This window comes from Pecten maximus, chromosome 17, assembly GCF_902652985.1.
Source record: "Pecten maximus chromosome 17, xPecMax1.1, whole genome shotgun sequence".
NCBI classification, from domain to species: Eukaryota; Metazoa; Mollusca; class Bivalvia; order Pectinida; family Pectinidae; genus Pecten; species Pecten maximus.
In genome coordinates this window covers 25,829,132-25,841,733 of record NC_047031.1, presented here as the reverse complement: position 1 = coordinate 25,841,733, position 12,602 = coordinate 25,829,132, and the positions used below count along the sequence as shown (strand labels likewise).

Below are 12,602 nucleotides of genomic sequence, written 5' to 3'. Positions count from 1 at the left end.
ACAGTCACTCCGAAATTATAACAGTGTAAACTTCCGGTTTCGAAAACAAAACGTTAAGTTGAGTAAGGAAGAGAAGAGAAGGTAGGTGGGCTCGGTGAACAGAATCTGTCGGAATATTTTACCAGTTACTGATAAATATAATGGAGGTTCATGACGTCTCTGATCGGAAAGCTAGTGTAATTTCGTTTTCTAATATATAGAAATCTATATAACAATCTGACAAAGGTTTACATAACTTGTCAAATAGCTAGATATAAACTGCTCGCTGACGTTACTAAGCAGTTAGGATATAGACTCCTGCAGACAGTACGCTTTTATGATCGACATGAAATGAATATTTAAGAAATTCGTTTTTGTCGTTTGTTTTCCGTTGAAATATAAAACAGTACGGAATTCATTTGAACATGTTAATTTTGTAATAGTAATTCCGGGAAGGGCTATATTTAGCGAAAACATTTTTGGCAAGTGCCTAAGCCTAATAAGTTGATACCGATGGTGAGATGCAGGCAGACAGTATTGAGATTTGGCACTAAGGGTATGTTAGCCTTTCATGTCACTGTGTTACTGCCATATTTGTGGGAATGACCGGAGATCTAATTTTAGCACCTTTTCAAGCACTACAGGCACATAGTAATCAGTCTAATTCATGACACTGTGTAATGTTATCTATAAAGTAATGGCACGTGATCAGCAGCACTTAACTACACAGATACATGTACTTGTATCAATTACGTTGATATAGATGTTGTAGTTTGATATTACATTTAGTACCACGTATACAAATATTTATCACATACTTAGTCTGTAATACAGTGAATTCACCCGTGTATTATTTTTGTGTACCAGTATGTCACTATAGCTTGTGTAATATATACCTTGGAATGCTATTAATTGCCTGTGCAAGCTAGAAATCAATTGTGATGTCATAATATGGACAATGACTTGATATCATGAGTTGTCAATGGTGCAAAAAATTGCTCTCTAGGTTTAAATAATCCGTCCACTTTGACTTAAAATCCTGTCTGGGCGATATGTATTTAAAATATCTTAAACATGTTTCCATCAAATATGAGATTTTTTTTATACCTGTCTGGAGAGTTTAATTGTTGCTTGTTCAGGTTTTGTTTTTTTGTTTTTGTTTTGTGTGTTTAACGTCCTATTAACAGCCAGGGTCATTTAAGGACGTGCCAGGTTTGGAGATGGATGAAAGCCGGAGTACCCGGAGAAAAACCACCGGCCTACGGTCAGTACCTGGCAACTGTCCAACGTAGGTTTCGAACTCGCAGCCCAGAGGTGGAGGGCTAGTGATAAAGTGTCGGGACACCTTAATGCCTGTTAAGGCAAATAAAACGAAATAGACACTTTTACTCTTTAACACTTGTTTAATAAATCTCATGAAATTTAAACTTGTATTTCAAGGTTCTCTCATATATCATTTTTTTTATCAGAAAAAATATGATTTGATATGTTTACTAATGAGAGATGTTGACCATGTGAATTTTGTTAAAATGCCTGTTTACTCAGTATCGTATGAGTTTTTTTTTATTTGATCTGTTCATACCGTTTGTCTGTATGACTCCGTACGTCAAGAGGTATGAATAGCCTCTGCCGTACAAAGTTACACAACTCAAGGGGTTTCCTAAGATGTTGCATCGTAACAAACATGCATCGCTTTAATTTGTTGCCGTCTTTTTGAGAAATGAACCACATGTACAGATCTAATTTAGCATTCTTATGTCAATTAAAACAAAATGATTTGGTTACAAAGACTGCTTGTTTATTGGTTTGTATTTAAACTCTCTAAGTAGTTCATGTTGCAAATATGGATTTTTACGGCTAATTATATACAATTAGCGCAAGGTAACATTGTGTTAAGTAAAATAGAAAAAACATTCAAATTTAAATACTTAACATAGGACAACTGAACTACTGGTATCTGTATAGTAATAACAGTCTAACAGGTGAGTGTCTATATCTGAAAGGACCCGTGGTGGCCGAGTGGTTCATGTGTTCTGACATTTATCACTAACTTTCCCCCTCTGGAATGTGTCCGACACTTTATCACTAACCCTCCACATCTGGGTTGTGAGCTCGAAACCCATGTAGGGCAGTTGTCTGGCACGGCTGATTCCCTGAACGCCTACATTTTGAAATAACACCCTACTAACTATGTTTGTACGGTAATTATAGTCTGTTCTGGTTAAGTCAGGCAAATGTGTGTGTTACATGTAAATGTCATTATATTTTTCATCAAAATCAATGGTCAATATTCAATGAATAAATACTGCACAAATAATTCGCTGAAATTAATATTAATTAATACTTAATTGAAATTAAAATTGTAAACTATTTATGATATCAATTTCAATAAACTAAAAAGTATATAATATACTTTGCTTTGTTATTAATTACATGTTTAATCAAAAGGTACTTTTTTTCTCATTTGAACACCTCTCTGATACCAATCAAAAAGACTGACTTTAATGTTGTTGATAAGTAAAAAACCGTTCACTTTACTGATCGAGATCAGTAAAAATGATGAGCTGTGATGTAACCCATTCTACTAGATTGCATGAAACTTGGAGATAGATACCCAATACAACAATACAGGTAAACTATCTCGGATAAATACAGAACATGTATGAAACAGACTTTAATTATCAGTCCTCTGATGTCTCTGTCCATAAATTAATCTGGCTGTTAATAGGACGTTAAACAAAATCAACTCTACCTAAATCTATCACCTGAAAGGGAGGTAATGCTGACATTTGCAAGGACAGCATGTTATTAGCAACATTTTTTATCGGTGACTTTTATCAACAGGTAAATCTGCAACTAAAGTAAAATCCCTAAGTTTGTTTGTGAGGAAACTATTTAGTGATAAACATTTTTGGATGGCCATTCTAATTAGCTCACCGGTTACGAGTGACCGTGAGCTAATGCTGTAGCCCCGGCGTCTGCGTCCGCATCGGATGTCCCACCCGACTTTAAAGTTTTTGAGATCAGTTTTTGGAAAGCTTCTAAGTAAAAAAGTGTAAACCTCACACCCTTCTTATTTGGTTTATACATCTATTTAAAGTCTAGAAGTGATGTTATAGCAAAATCATGCAGAAAAAAAATGTGAAGTCCAAAAGTATGCTCTCACATACTTCTAATTTGGATTATGCATTCATTAGGGGTCCAGGAGTGATGTTATGGCAATATCATGCAGGAAAAATTGCGATTTCTTCTTCTTTTGGCAATTTACCATTTAATGGACTTAATTTATTTGGCACAAAAACCCTCTTTAAATATTTTTTGGGTAAGTCCTCGCCCTTTTTATTTAGTTTATACATCCATTAGAGGTCTAGGAGCGATATTATGTGACGTACAATTTCAAAATGACATGCTTATACATACATAAAAAATGACTGCATAGTGTGATTGCTGCCGCCGGTGAGCTTTCGCAATCATTGATTGCACTTGTTTTGATTAATTTGTTATAATGGAATAGAGAAATATCTTAACTTTGTCTTAGTTTGTCAAATGCATAATATCAATACCACTGGATTGGGCAGTTTACCTGCAGATAAGGTGAGATATTTGAGGTGTCATGTCATGATTGAGGATATCAAGTATTTTTAACAAAGTTATTTAACATTTTGTTTCAGATTGAATGTGTGATTGCCAGATATGGAAGACGAAGACATGCAATACGACTTTTCCAAACAAAAATATCCAAAGCGTGGCCTTGTCTATATCATCGTGAACGAGAGATATTCTGCCGAGGGATATCCCGACAGGCATGGAGCGTACACTGATTACAGAAACATGAAGAATCTGTTCAAACCACTCAATTTAAAACTAATGACATATTACGATAAAACTGGCAAGCAGATCAAGGATATCATACAAAACGGTATGTACAAACATATACAAATATGTCTTACAAAACAGTAATTACAACCACTGACAAATATGTCATACAAAACGGTTTGTACAAACACGGACAAACATATATTATAGAACACTCATTAACGGAGAAGTGTAAGAGTTGTCTTGATGCAACCTCTTAATACTTTATACAGTTTACTGATGAATCATACCGACATGTGATTCACAATTAATAAATTTTTCAAAAAATACTATTTTGCGGACGATTAGATTACTATCAAAATTTAATGTACTTTTCAGGTGTCAGGTTTATTCCCTCAGGGAATTGCTTAAAAAATGGAAGATCACGCAAGGTTTTGTGTTGGTTTCTTTTTTTTATGGGAAATTCTAAGTTGTAGTATGAAGCAGTAAGATCATCATGTCACTAAATGTGTTCAAATGATACAAATCAGCACTTTTTAAAATCTTGAACCTGAAATTTCTGATTTTATAAATTCTTCATAAACCCATACATTTCTCTTCTGCCACACAGCTTCCAAGAGGCCTGACCTTGCTGATCGGCCTTGCTTCATTTGTGTAATCAGTTCCCACGGAGAACAATGGCCAGACCTAGATAGGAAAGAGAGAAAGAAGACCATGGAGCATGTCATGGATCATGTCATTGTGGGCGTAGACGGCATGGGAGTGTTAACAAAGGACTTGGTGGGATTCTTCTCGAAGGATAAGTGTTTTGACATGGTGGGAAAACCCAAACTTTTCTTCATTCAGGTGGGTACCTCGATCTAATTACCATATAATAATCTTTTGTATACATAAAAGTGTTAAAAATCCTGTTTTTTCCCACATTAATTTTACCATCTAGACTTCCTTTACAGATAGGAATTTTTTTCCGAATTACCTGTTTTCACCTGTTAGTTAGATAGTGGCTTTATCATATTAAATTATGAATCAATTTGGACCATGTCAAATTTTGTTTTTTAGTTATGGCCCTTTGCGCACAGGTAATTATCACAATTTAGTTTTTCATCCCTTTTCCTCTACAACTTGTCACGTCAGATATTTTTTCTGGAGTTATGGCCCTTTGCACACAGGCAATTATCACAATTAATAGTTTTTCATCCCTTTTCCTCTACAACTTGTCACCTCAAATTGAATCTTCCAAATTAGGCAGCTTATTCAGAAAACAAAAAACCTGATGCTTTTCATGACGACCATGAAATTTTCCACATGACACCCTTACAATTAAGTGGGTGCAGGCGACACATCCACTTCTGTGGGAATTCTTGTTAGTTTAATCATCTGGTTGTGATACGTCAAAGTTTATCCGTGAATGCAATTATAGTTAAGGCATTACACTTCATTATAGAATAGATATCTTTCTAAATTTTGATTGGATCTTCCTTACAAAATACATTACTCTTCTTTCTGTGGGCTGTAATATATGACACTGTGTTGAATATGTTGGAAAAATTGTGATATACTTTCCTCTATTGTATGTAGTTTTCTTTGACAGGCATGCAGAGAGACATTCTACAGTAATGGTGGCAGTAAGGCCGTTCTCTACAGTACTGATCGCAGTAAGGCCGTTCTCTACAGTACTGATCGCAGTAAGGCCGTTCTCTACAGTACTGAGGCCTTTGACAGGGGGGTAGCTGTCCAGTACGTTGTGTCTGCTAAGTTAACAAAACATCGACGGATGAGACAGAGATTATCGCTGAACACAAAATATGATAGTGCCGATAGTAAACCGAACCAAAGCGGTAAATATCTGATAAAAAAATGTTAAGATTGTCGTTAGTAAAACGCACCTGACCGGTAAGTATCTCAACCAGAAAAATATTGTTAGTGTTGATAGTAAACTGGACCAGGCCGGTAAGTATCTAACCAGAAAATATTGTTAGTGTTGATAGTAAACGGGACCAGGCCGGTAAGTATCTCAACCAGAAAAATATTGTTAATGTTGATAGTAAACTGGACCAGGCCGGTAAGTATCTAACCAGAAAAATATTGTTAGTGTCCATAGTAAACTGGACCAGGCCGGTAAGTATCTCAACCAGAAAAATATTGTTAATGTTGATAGTAAACTGGACCAGGCCGGTAAGTATCTAACCAGAAAAATATTGTTAGTGTTGATAGTAAACTGGACAAGGCCGGTAAGTATCTAACCAGAAAAATATTGTTAGTGTCCATAGTAAACTGGACCAGGCCGGTAAGTATCTAACCAGAAAAATGTTGTTAGTGTTGATAGTAAACTGGACCAGGCCGGTAAGTATCTTACCAGGAAAATATTGTTAGTGTTGATAGTAAACTGGACCAGGCCGGTAAGTATCTAACCAGGAAAATATTGTTAGTGTTGATAGTAAACTGGACCAGGCCGGTAAGTATCTAACCAGAAAAATATTGTTAGTGTTAATAGTAAACTGGACCAGGCCGGTAAGTATCTAACCAGAAAAATATTGTTAGTGTTGATAGTAAACTGGACCTGGCCGGTAAGTATCTAATCAGAAAAATGTGTCAACAGTATCTCACAGATAAAGGGTCTTGTGTCATAAGGCTCAACATTACCACATATAGAATTACAACAAAGTTTATGTATGTAATAATGAATATGTGCTCTGTGACCTCAATCGTCTCCACTATCTAACACTGATGATTTGTCCCTTGTCATCAGGATTACCAGATAAATTCATGTAATGATGAATCGTGGATGTGATATCATTTTATTACATATTTACTGGTGAAATATAAAAAATTATTAATTCTATAAAAGTGAAATTTTTCACTAGTGAAAAATATCACTTTTTCTGATTTGACCAATCAGAAAATTGCTTTTAAATAACCATGGTGAAAATTAAGATTTGCATATAGCTTTTCATCATGTTATATGACGTCGTAATTCAAGATAGAATACATAATGTCACGATTTTGGCATACATTTGTAAGCTGTTGACAGGTGGCCATAATGAATTCTGGGAGAGACTGAGCTGCCTCTGTATATTTTGTTATAAAATGTAATAAACAGAATATCTAGCAGTATCTTCAGTAATACAATGTACCAATATAATTTACTCGTGTGAAATATTTTGATAATTTTTACTTGTGTTACACCAAATATATTTCACTCGTGTTGCAAATATTTTGATATTTTTCATGAGTGTATAACAAGAGTGAAAAATATCCAAATATTAGCCTGATGAGTGATATAAATTTGGTATTGCTGAAGACACTGTTCAATATCCTCTATGTAGTGTTCCTGTGACATCATTGTTCTCAATAGATATCCACTGATGCACAGCAAACTCGTTGTTCAGGGTGATAATACAAAATATTGAGATTTTGGGGTTTTAATGAGAAACAAAGTTTCATTGCTTATCTTGTTAGCAGTCATTAACATATATAAAATCATTATTTCAGAAGTTCCTTTAGATGCACTGGACCATATCATTGATCCAACTGGCAACGGTGACAGTGATGATGATGACCAGTTATCTGATGGCTATGACACCGCGACCACGGACGAAGACTCTGATGCGGATTCTGACAGAGAGGTAGGACAAGCTATAACTGATCACAGAAGGCACTTATAACCTGATAATTTAAACACCGATTATCACCATTAATAGCTTAAATGTAAATATTACACCTTCAGTTCCAAATTTTAACATGACTCAAACCATGATCACCACAACCACCAAAAATCTAACCCCACCCCGATTCTCACCAACATCCCCACCTACACCCCCATCCCCCACCACAGCTTCTTACCCTAACAACCACAGCTTCTTACCCTAACAACCACAGCTTCTTACCCTAACAACCACAGCTTCTTACCCTAACAACCACAGCTTCTTACAACAACAACATCCTTACCCCATCCAACACCCCTTCTTCATTGTTATCCCCACCTACACCCCGATCCCCCACCACAGCTTCTTACCCTAACAACCACAGCTTCTTACCCTAACAACCACAGCTTCTTACCCTAACAACATCCTTACCCCATCCAACACCCCTTCTTCATTGTCATCCCCACCTACACCTCAATCCCTAACAACACTTCCACCCCAACAACATCCCCTTCCCCAATGACACCCCCATCACCACCAACACCATCATCCCCAGCAACATCACCTGCCACATCAACAACCTTATACCCACCAAAAATAACCACTTTGACATGATCTTGATGAGATGATAAATCCATCAACCAAACAAACAATGCCCTTTTCCCAATCATTCAACTCAACATCACCACTGTTTCCAGGAATAAATAGGTAGTTCTTACATACTTCACAGGGTTATCAGGCGGTTAATAAGGAAAAGATAAATTGATCCTACACATGGGAATAAGGACAGCCTGCACACGCTATATGACGCTGCTCACAATAACGTAACGTCATCATTTTACGTTGAGTAACCAAGTCGTAAATGATGACATCATAAATTTTGACACATATTCAAAAAAGCATTGAAGATGAGGCGATGAAAAACTTTCATAAAAACTTACATTTGGTTGCAAGTATGTGAGAAAAATAATCAAACATGGGTCTGTTCAACAAACAAGAATATCTCAACCCTCGTGTAAGAGTTTGGCTGGCCAGCACTCGGCAAACCCCGTGCTGACTGGTCAAACTCTTACACTCGGGTTGAGATATCCCTGTCCATGGAACATACCCATGTTAGATTCTATTAATCTCCTTCCCGCGATTGAAATATTATAAGAGATGATTTTTACAGACAGGACACGAAGAAATCAAGAAGAGAGACAGATCAGTAAACACGGAGAACGAAGAAGTAATTTCCAAGGATGACGTGAAAATAGAAATCAGACACATACAGGCTACAACACCCTCAGACCAAAACAAAGACCTTAACGTTGTTCCCAAGGAGGAAGAGAAAACAGAAATCCAACAAAGCGAGAGAATGGTACCTAGTGGTGTTCCGCTGGACCAGGACGATGCTGGAGCCAGTGGCAAACGCAGGGTTATTTCAGATATACAGGAGGCAGAGCCCATGGAGGTTACCGCCATTCCTTGTCATGACGACATGCTCGTCATGTTCGCTTCCCCTCCAGGTAAATTTACACTTGTTACCATGACGACAGGTTCCTTGCCCAACCAGGTAATTATAAACTGCTTACCATGGCGTCATGTTCACTTCCCCTCGAGTTAAGCATACATGTGTTACCATGACGACATGTTTGCTTCCCCACCAGGTAAATATACATGTGTTACCATGACGACATGTTTGCTTCCCCACAAGGTAAATATACATGTGTTACCATGACGACATGTTTGCTTCCCCACCAGGTAAATATACACGTGTTACCTTGAAGCGATACATACTATTATTTTGGTTACGGATTTGAAATTTCAGAGTCTGAAATTTAGAAAGGACTTATATGTGGCCAGGGGCTTATTTATATATAAATAGGGTTCATTGTCTAGGAATCTTTTTCAAATACTTATCAGAACAATGCTAGACTGATTTTACATGTTATTGTCCAGGTAAAATCGCATGGAGAAGTACTTCAGAAGGAAGCTGGCTGTTAGCAAACCTCTACAATGTCTTTAAGCAGTACATACGCAGCCGTAAAATCAGTGAACGAGATTTTCTCAGCATCCTTATCGAAGTCTCGCAGGACGTGTCACTCAAAGAGACTAATACAGTCGAAACTGAATTCAAAAACATGAAGATGGTGCCCACAATCTACCACCGACTCACTAAAGAAGTTGTCATGTGTTTTGGTAAGGAAACAGGACTGTTGAAAAGCTTAAAGAGAAGGTTTCAGAGTTTATCTCACAATGATGACCTGAAATGATAGTCTATCAGTACTGAGGGTGGGGGTTACATTTGATTCAATCTCTGTCAGTACTGAGGGTGGGGCTACATTTGATTCAATCTCTGTCAGTACTGAGGGTGGGGCTACATTTGATTCAATCTCTGTCAGTACTGAGGGTGGGGGTTACATTTGATTCAATCTCTGTCAGTACTGAGGGTGGGGGTTACATTTGATTCAATCTCTGTCAGTACTGAGGGTGGGGCTACATTTGATTCAATCTCTGTCAGTACTGAGGGTGGGGGTTACATTTGATTCAATCTCTATCAGTACTGAGGGTGGGGCTACATTTGATTCAATCTCTGTCAGTACTGAGGGTGGGGGTTACATTTGATTCAATCTCTGTCAGTACTGAGGGTGGGGCTACATTTGATTCAATCTCTGTCAGTACTGAGGGTGGGGGTTACATTTGATTCAATCTCTGTCAGTACTGAGGGTGGGGGTTACATTTGATTCAATCTCTGTCAGTACTGAGGGTGGGGCTACATTTGATTCAATCTCTGTCAGTACTGAGGGTGGGGGTTACATTTGATTCAATCTCTATCAGTACTGAGGGTGGGGCTACATTTGATTCAATCTCTGTCAGTACTGAGGGTGGGGGTTACATTTGATTCAATCTCTATCAGTACTGAGGGTGGGGCTACATTTGATTCAATCTCTGTCAGTACTGAGGGTGGGGGTTACATTTGATTCAATCTCTGTCAGTACTGAGGGTGGGGGTTACATTTGATTCAATCTCTATCAGTACTGAGGGTGGGGCTACATTTGATTCAATCTCTGTCAGTACTGAGGGTGGGGGTTACATTTGATTCAATCTCTATCAGTACTGAGGGTGGGGCTACATTTGATTCAATCTCTGTCAGTACTGAGGGTGGGAGTTACATTTGATTCAATCTCTGTCAGTACTGAGGGTGGGGGTTACATTTGATTCAATCTCTGTCAGTACTGAGGATGGGGGTTACATTTGATTCAATCTCTGTCAGTACTGAGGGTGGGGGTTATATTTGATTTACAATCTCTTTCAGTACTGAGGTTGGGAGTTACATTTGATTTAATCTCTGTCAGTACTGAGGATGGGGGTTACATTTGATTCAATCTCTGTCAGTACTGAGGGTGGGGGTTATATTTGATTTACAATCTCTGTCAGTACTGAGGGTGGGGGTTACATTTGATTCAATCTCTATCAGTACTGAGGGTGGGGCTACATTTGATTCAATCTCTGTCAGTACTGAGGGTGGGGGTTACATTTGATTCAATCTCTGTCAGTACTGAGGATGGGGGTTACATTTGATTCAATCTCTGTCAGTACTGAGGGTGGGGGTTACATTTGATTCAATCTCTGTCAGTACTGAGGATGGGGGTTACATTTGATTCAATCTCTGTCAGTACTGAGGGTGGGGGTTATATTTGATTTACAATCTCTTTCAGTACTGAGGGTGGGAGTTACATTTGATTTGCAATCTTTCAGTACTGAGGGTAGGGGTTACATTTGATTTACAATCTCTTTTAGTACTGAGGGTGGGAGTTACATTTGATTTACAATCTCTTTTAGTACTGAGGGTGGGAGTTACATTTGATTTGCAATCTTTCAGTACTGAGGGTAGGGGTTACATTTGATTTACAATCTCTTTTAGTACTGAGGGTAGGGGTTACATTTGATTTACAATCTCTTTTAGTACTGAGGGTAGGGGTTACATTTGATTTACAATCTCTTTCAGTACTGAGGGTGGGGGTTACATTTGATTCAATCTCTGTCAGTACTGAGGGTGGGGGTTACATTTGATTCAATCTCTGTCAGTACTGAGGATGGGGGTTACATTTGATTCAATCTCTGTCAGTACTGAGGGTGGGGGTTATATTTGATTTACAATCTCTTTCAGTACTGAGGGTGGGAGTTACATTTGATTTGCAATCTTTCAGTACTGAGGGTAGGGGTTACATTTGATTTACAATCTCTTTTAGTACTGAGGGTGGGAGTTACATTTGATTTACAATCTCTTTTAGTACTGAGGGTGGGAGTTACATTTGATTTGCAATCTTTCAGTACTGAGGGTAGGGGTTACATTTGATTTACAATCTCTTTTAGTACTGAGGGTAGGGGTTACATTTGATTTACAATCTCTTTTAGTACTGAGGGTAGGGGTTACATTTGATTTACAATCTCTTTCAGTACTGAGGGTGGGGGTTGGGGGTTACAGGGAGGGGTAGGTGCATGGTCGTTCTTGGTTTATGTGGGGGACATAGGTATGTAGTTTAATATTCTGCCCAGGGGAGGGGGGGGGGGGGGGGGGGGAGCATGGTTAATGTCTCTTAGGGACATAGTTTTCATTTATGTTTGGAGGAAGCCTGCTTTTGTTTCTCTGAGCTCAAATGTACATAATTTCTGAATAACCTATTACAGAATGAGGTGAAGATTTGTGTTTTTCATTGTCCTTTTTAGACAGAGCCATGGCCCTTTAAACTTATGATGTAAAGAATATTTATGACTCCAGCAATGTCAGATACAATGCATGCTCGTAATTTCTGGATATATGCTGCCTTAAAGATGGGTACCAGCGTACATTTGGACTTTGTTCTTCCACATCAGCATAGTATTAACAATGAAGTGACTTTATGTAATGTTAAATTATTAAAAGGAGATTAGATACTCATCAATCACTTCTGGGTTTATATTTCTATGACCTTACTTCAGAGAATTGTCTTTTAAAGGCATATTCGTGTTTTTTTTCTTTTTTTGTAACATGCTGCTTACTTTCTTAAAATGTACAATCTAACTAAGAATTTGTGGTGCATATGGTAGAATATTGTACAGGGCGGAATTCAAATTACAATATTAATTACACTCCAGATTTATTTCTATTCAGTCTTCGCAAACATTTTTTTTGTAGTG

General features: G+C 37.7%; 1 protein-coding gene across 1 annotated transcript; it reads left to right on the top strand.

Moving 5' to 3' along the window:
- On the top strand, positions 1-11,944 carry LOC117315065. Its single transcript, XM_033869205.1, has 7 exons — positions 1-81; positions 3,651-3,898; positions 4,406-4,641; positions 5,387-5,633; positions 7,288-7,421; positions 8,611-8,947; positions 9,381-11,944. The coding sequence occupies exons 2-7, from the start codon at positions 3,673-3,675 to the stop codon at positions 9,692-9,694; spliced, it is 1,494 nt and encodes a 497-aa protein (XP_033725096.1). The 5' UTR covers positions 1-81; positions 3,651-3,672; the 3' UTR covers positions 9,695-11,944.
- The last annotated feature ends 658 nt before the right edge of the window (positions 11,945-12,602 follow it).

Bases quoted from the DNA above. Each gene is read 5' to 3' on its own strand.
- LOC117315065 (XM_033869205.1), top strand. From the start codon at position 3,673: ATGGAAGACGAAGACATGCAATACGACTTTTCCAAACAAAAATATCCA. The intron at 3,899-4,405 runs GTATGTACAAAC...TCTGCCACACAG, and splicing joins CAAGGATATCATACAAAACG to CTTCCAAGAGGCCTGACCTT. The intron at 5,634-7,287 runs GTAAATATCTGA...TCATTATTTCAG, and splicing joins TAGTAAACCGAACCAAAGCG to AAGTTCCTTTAGATGCACTG.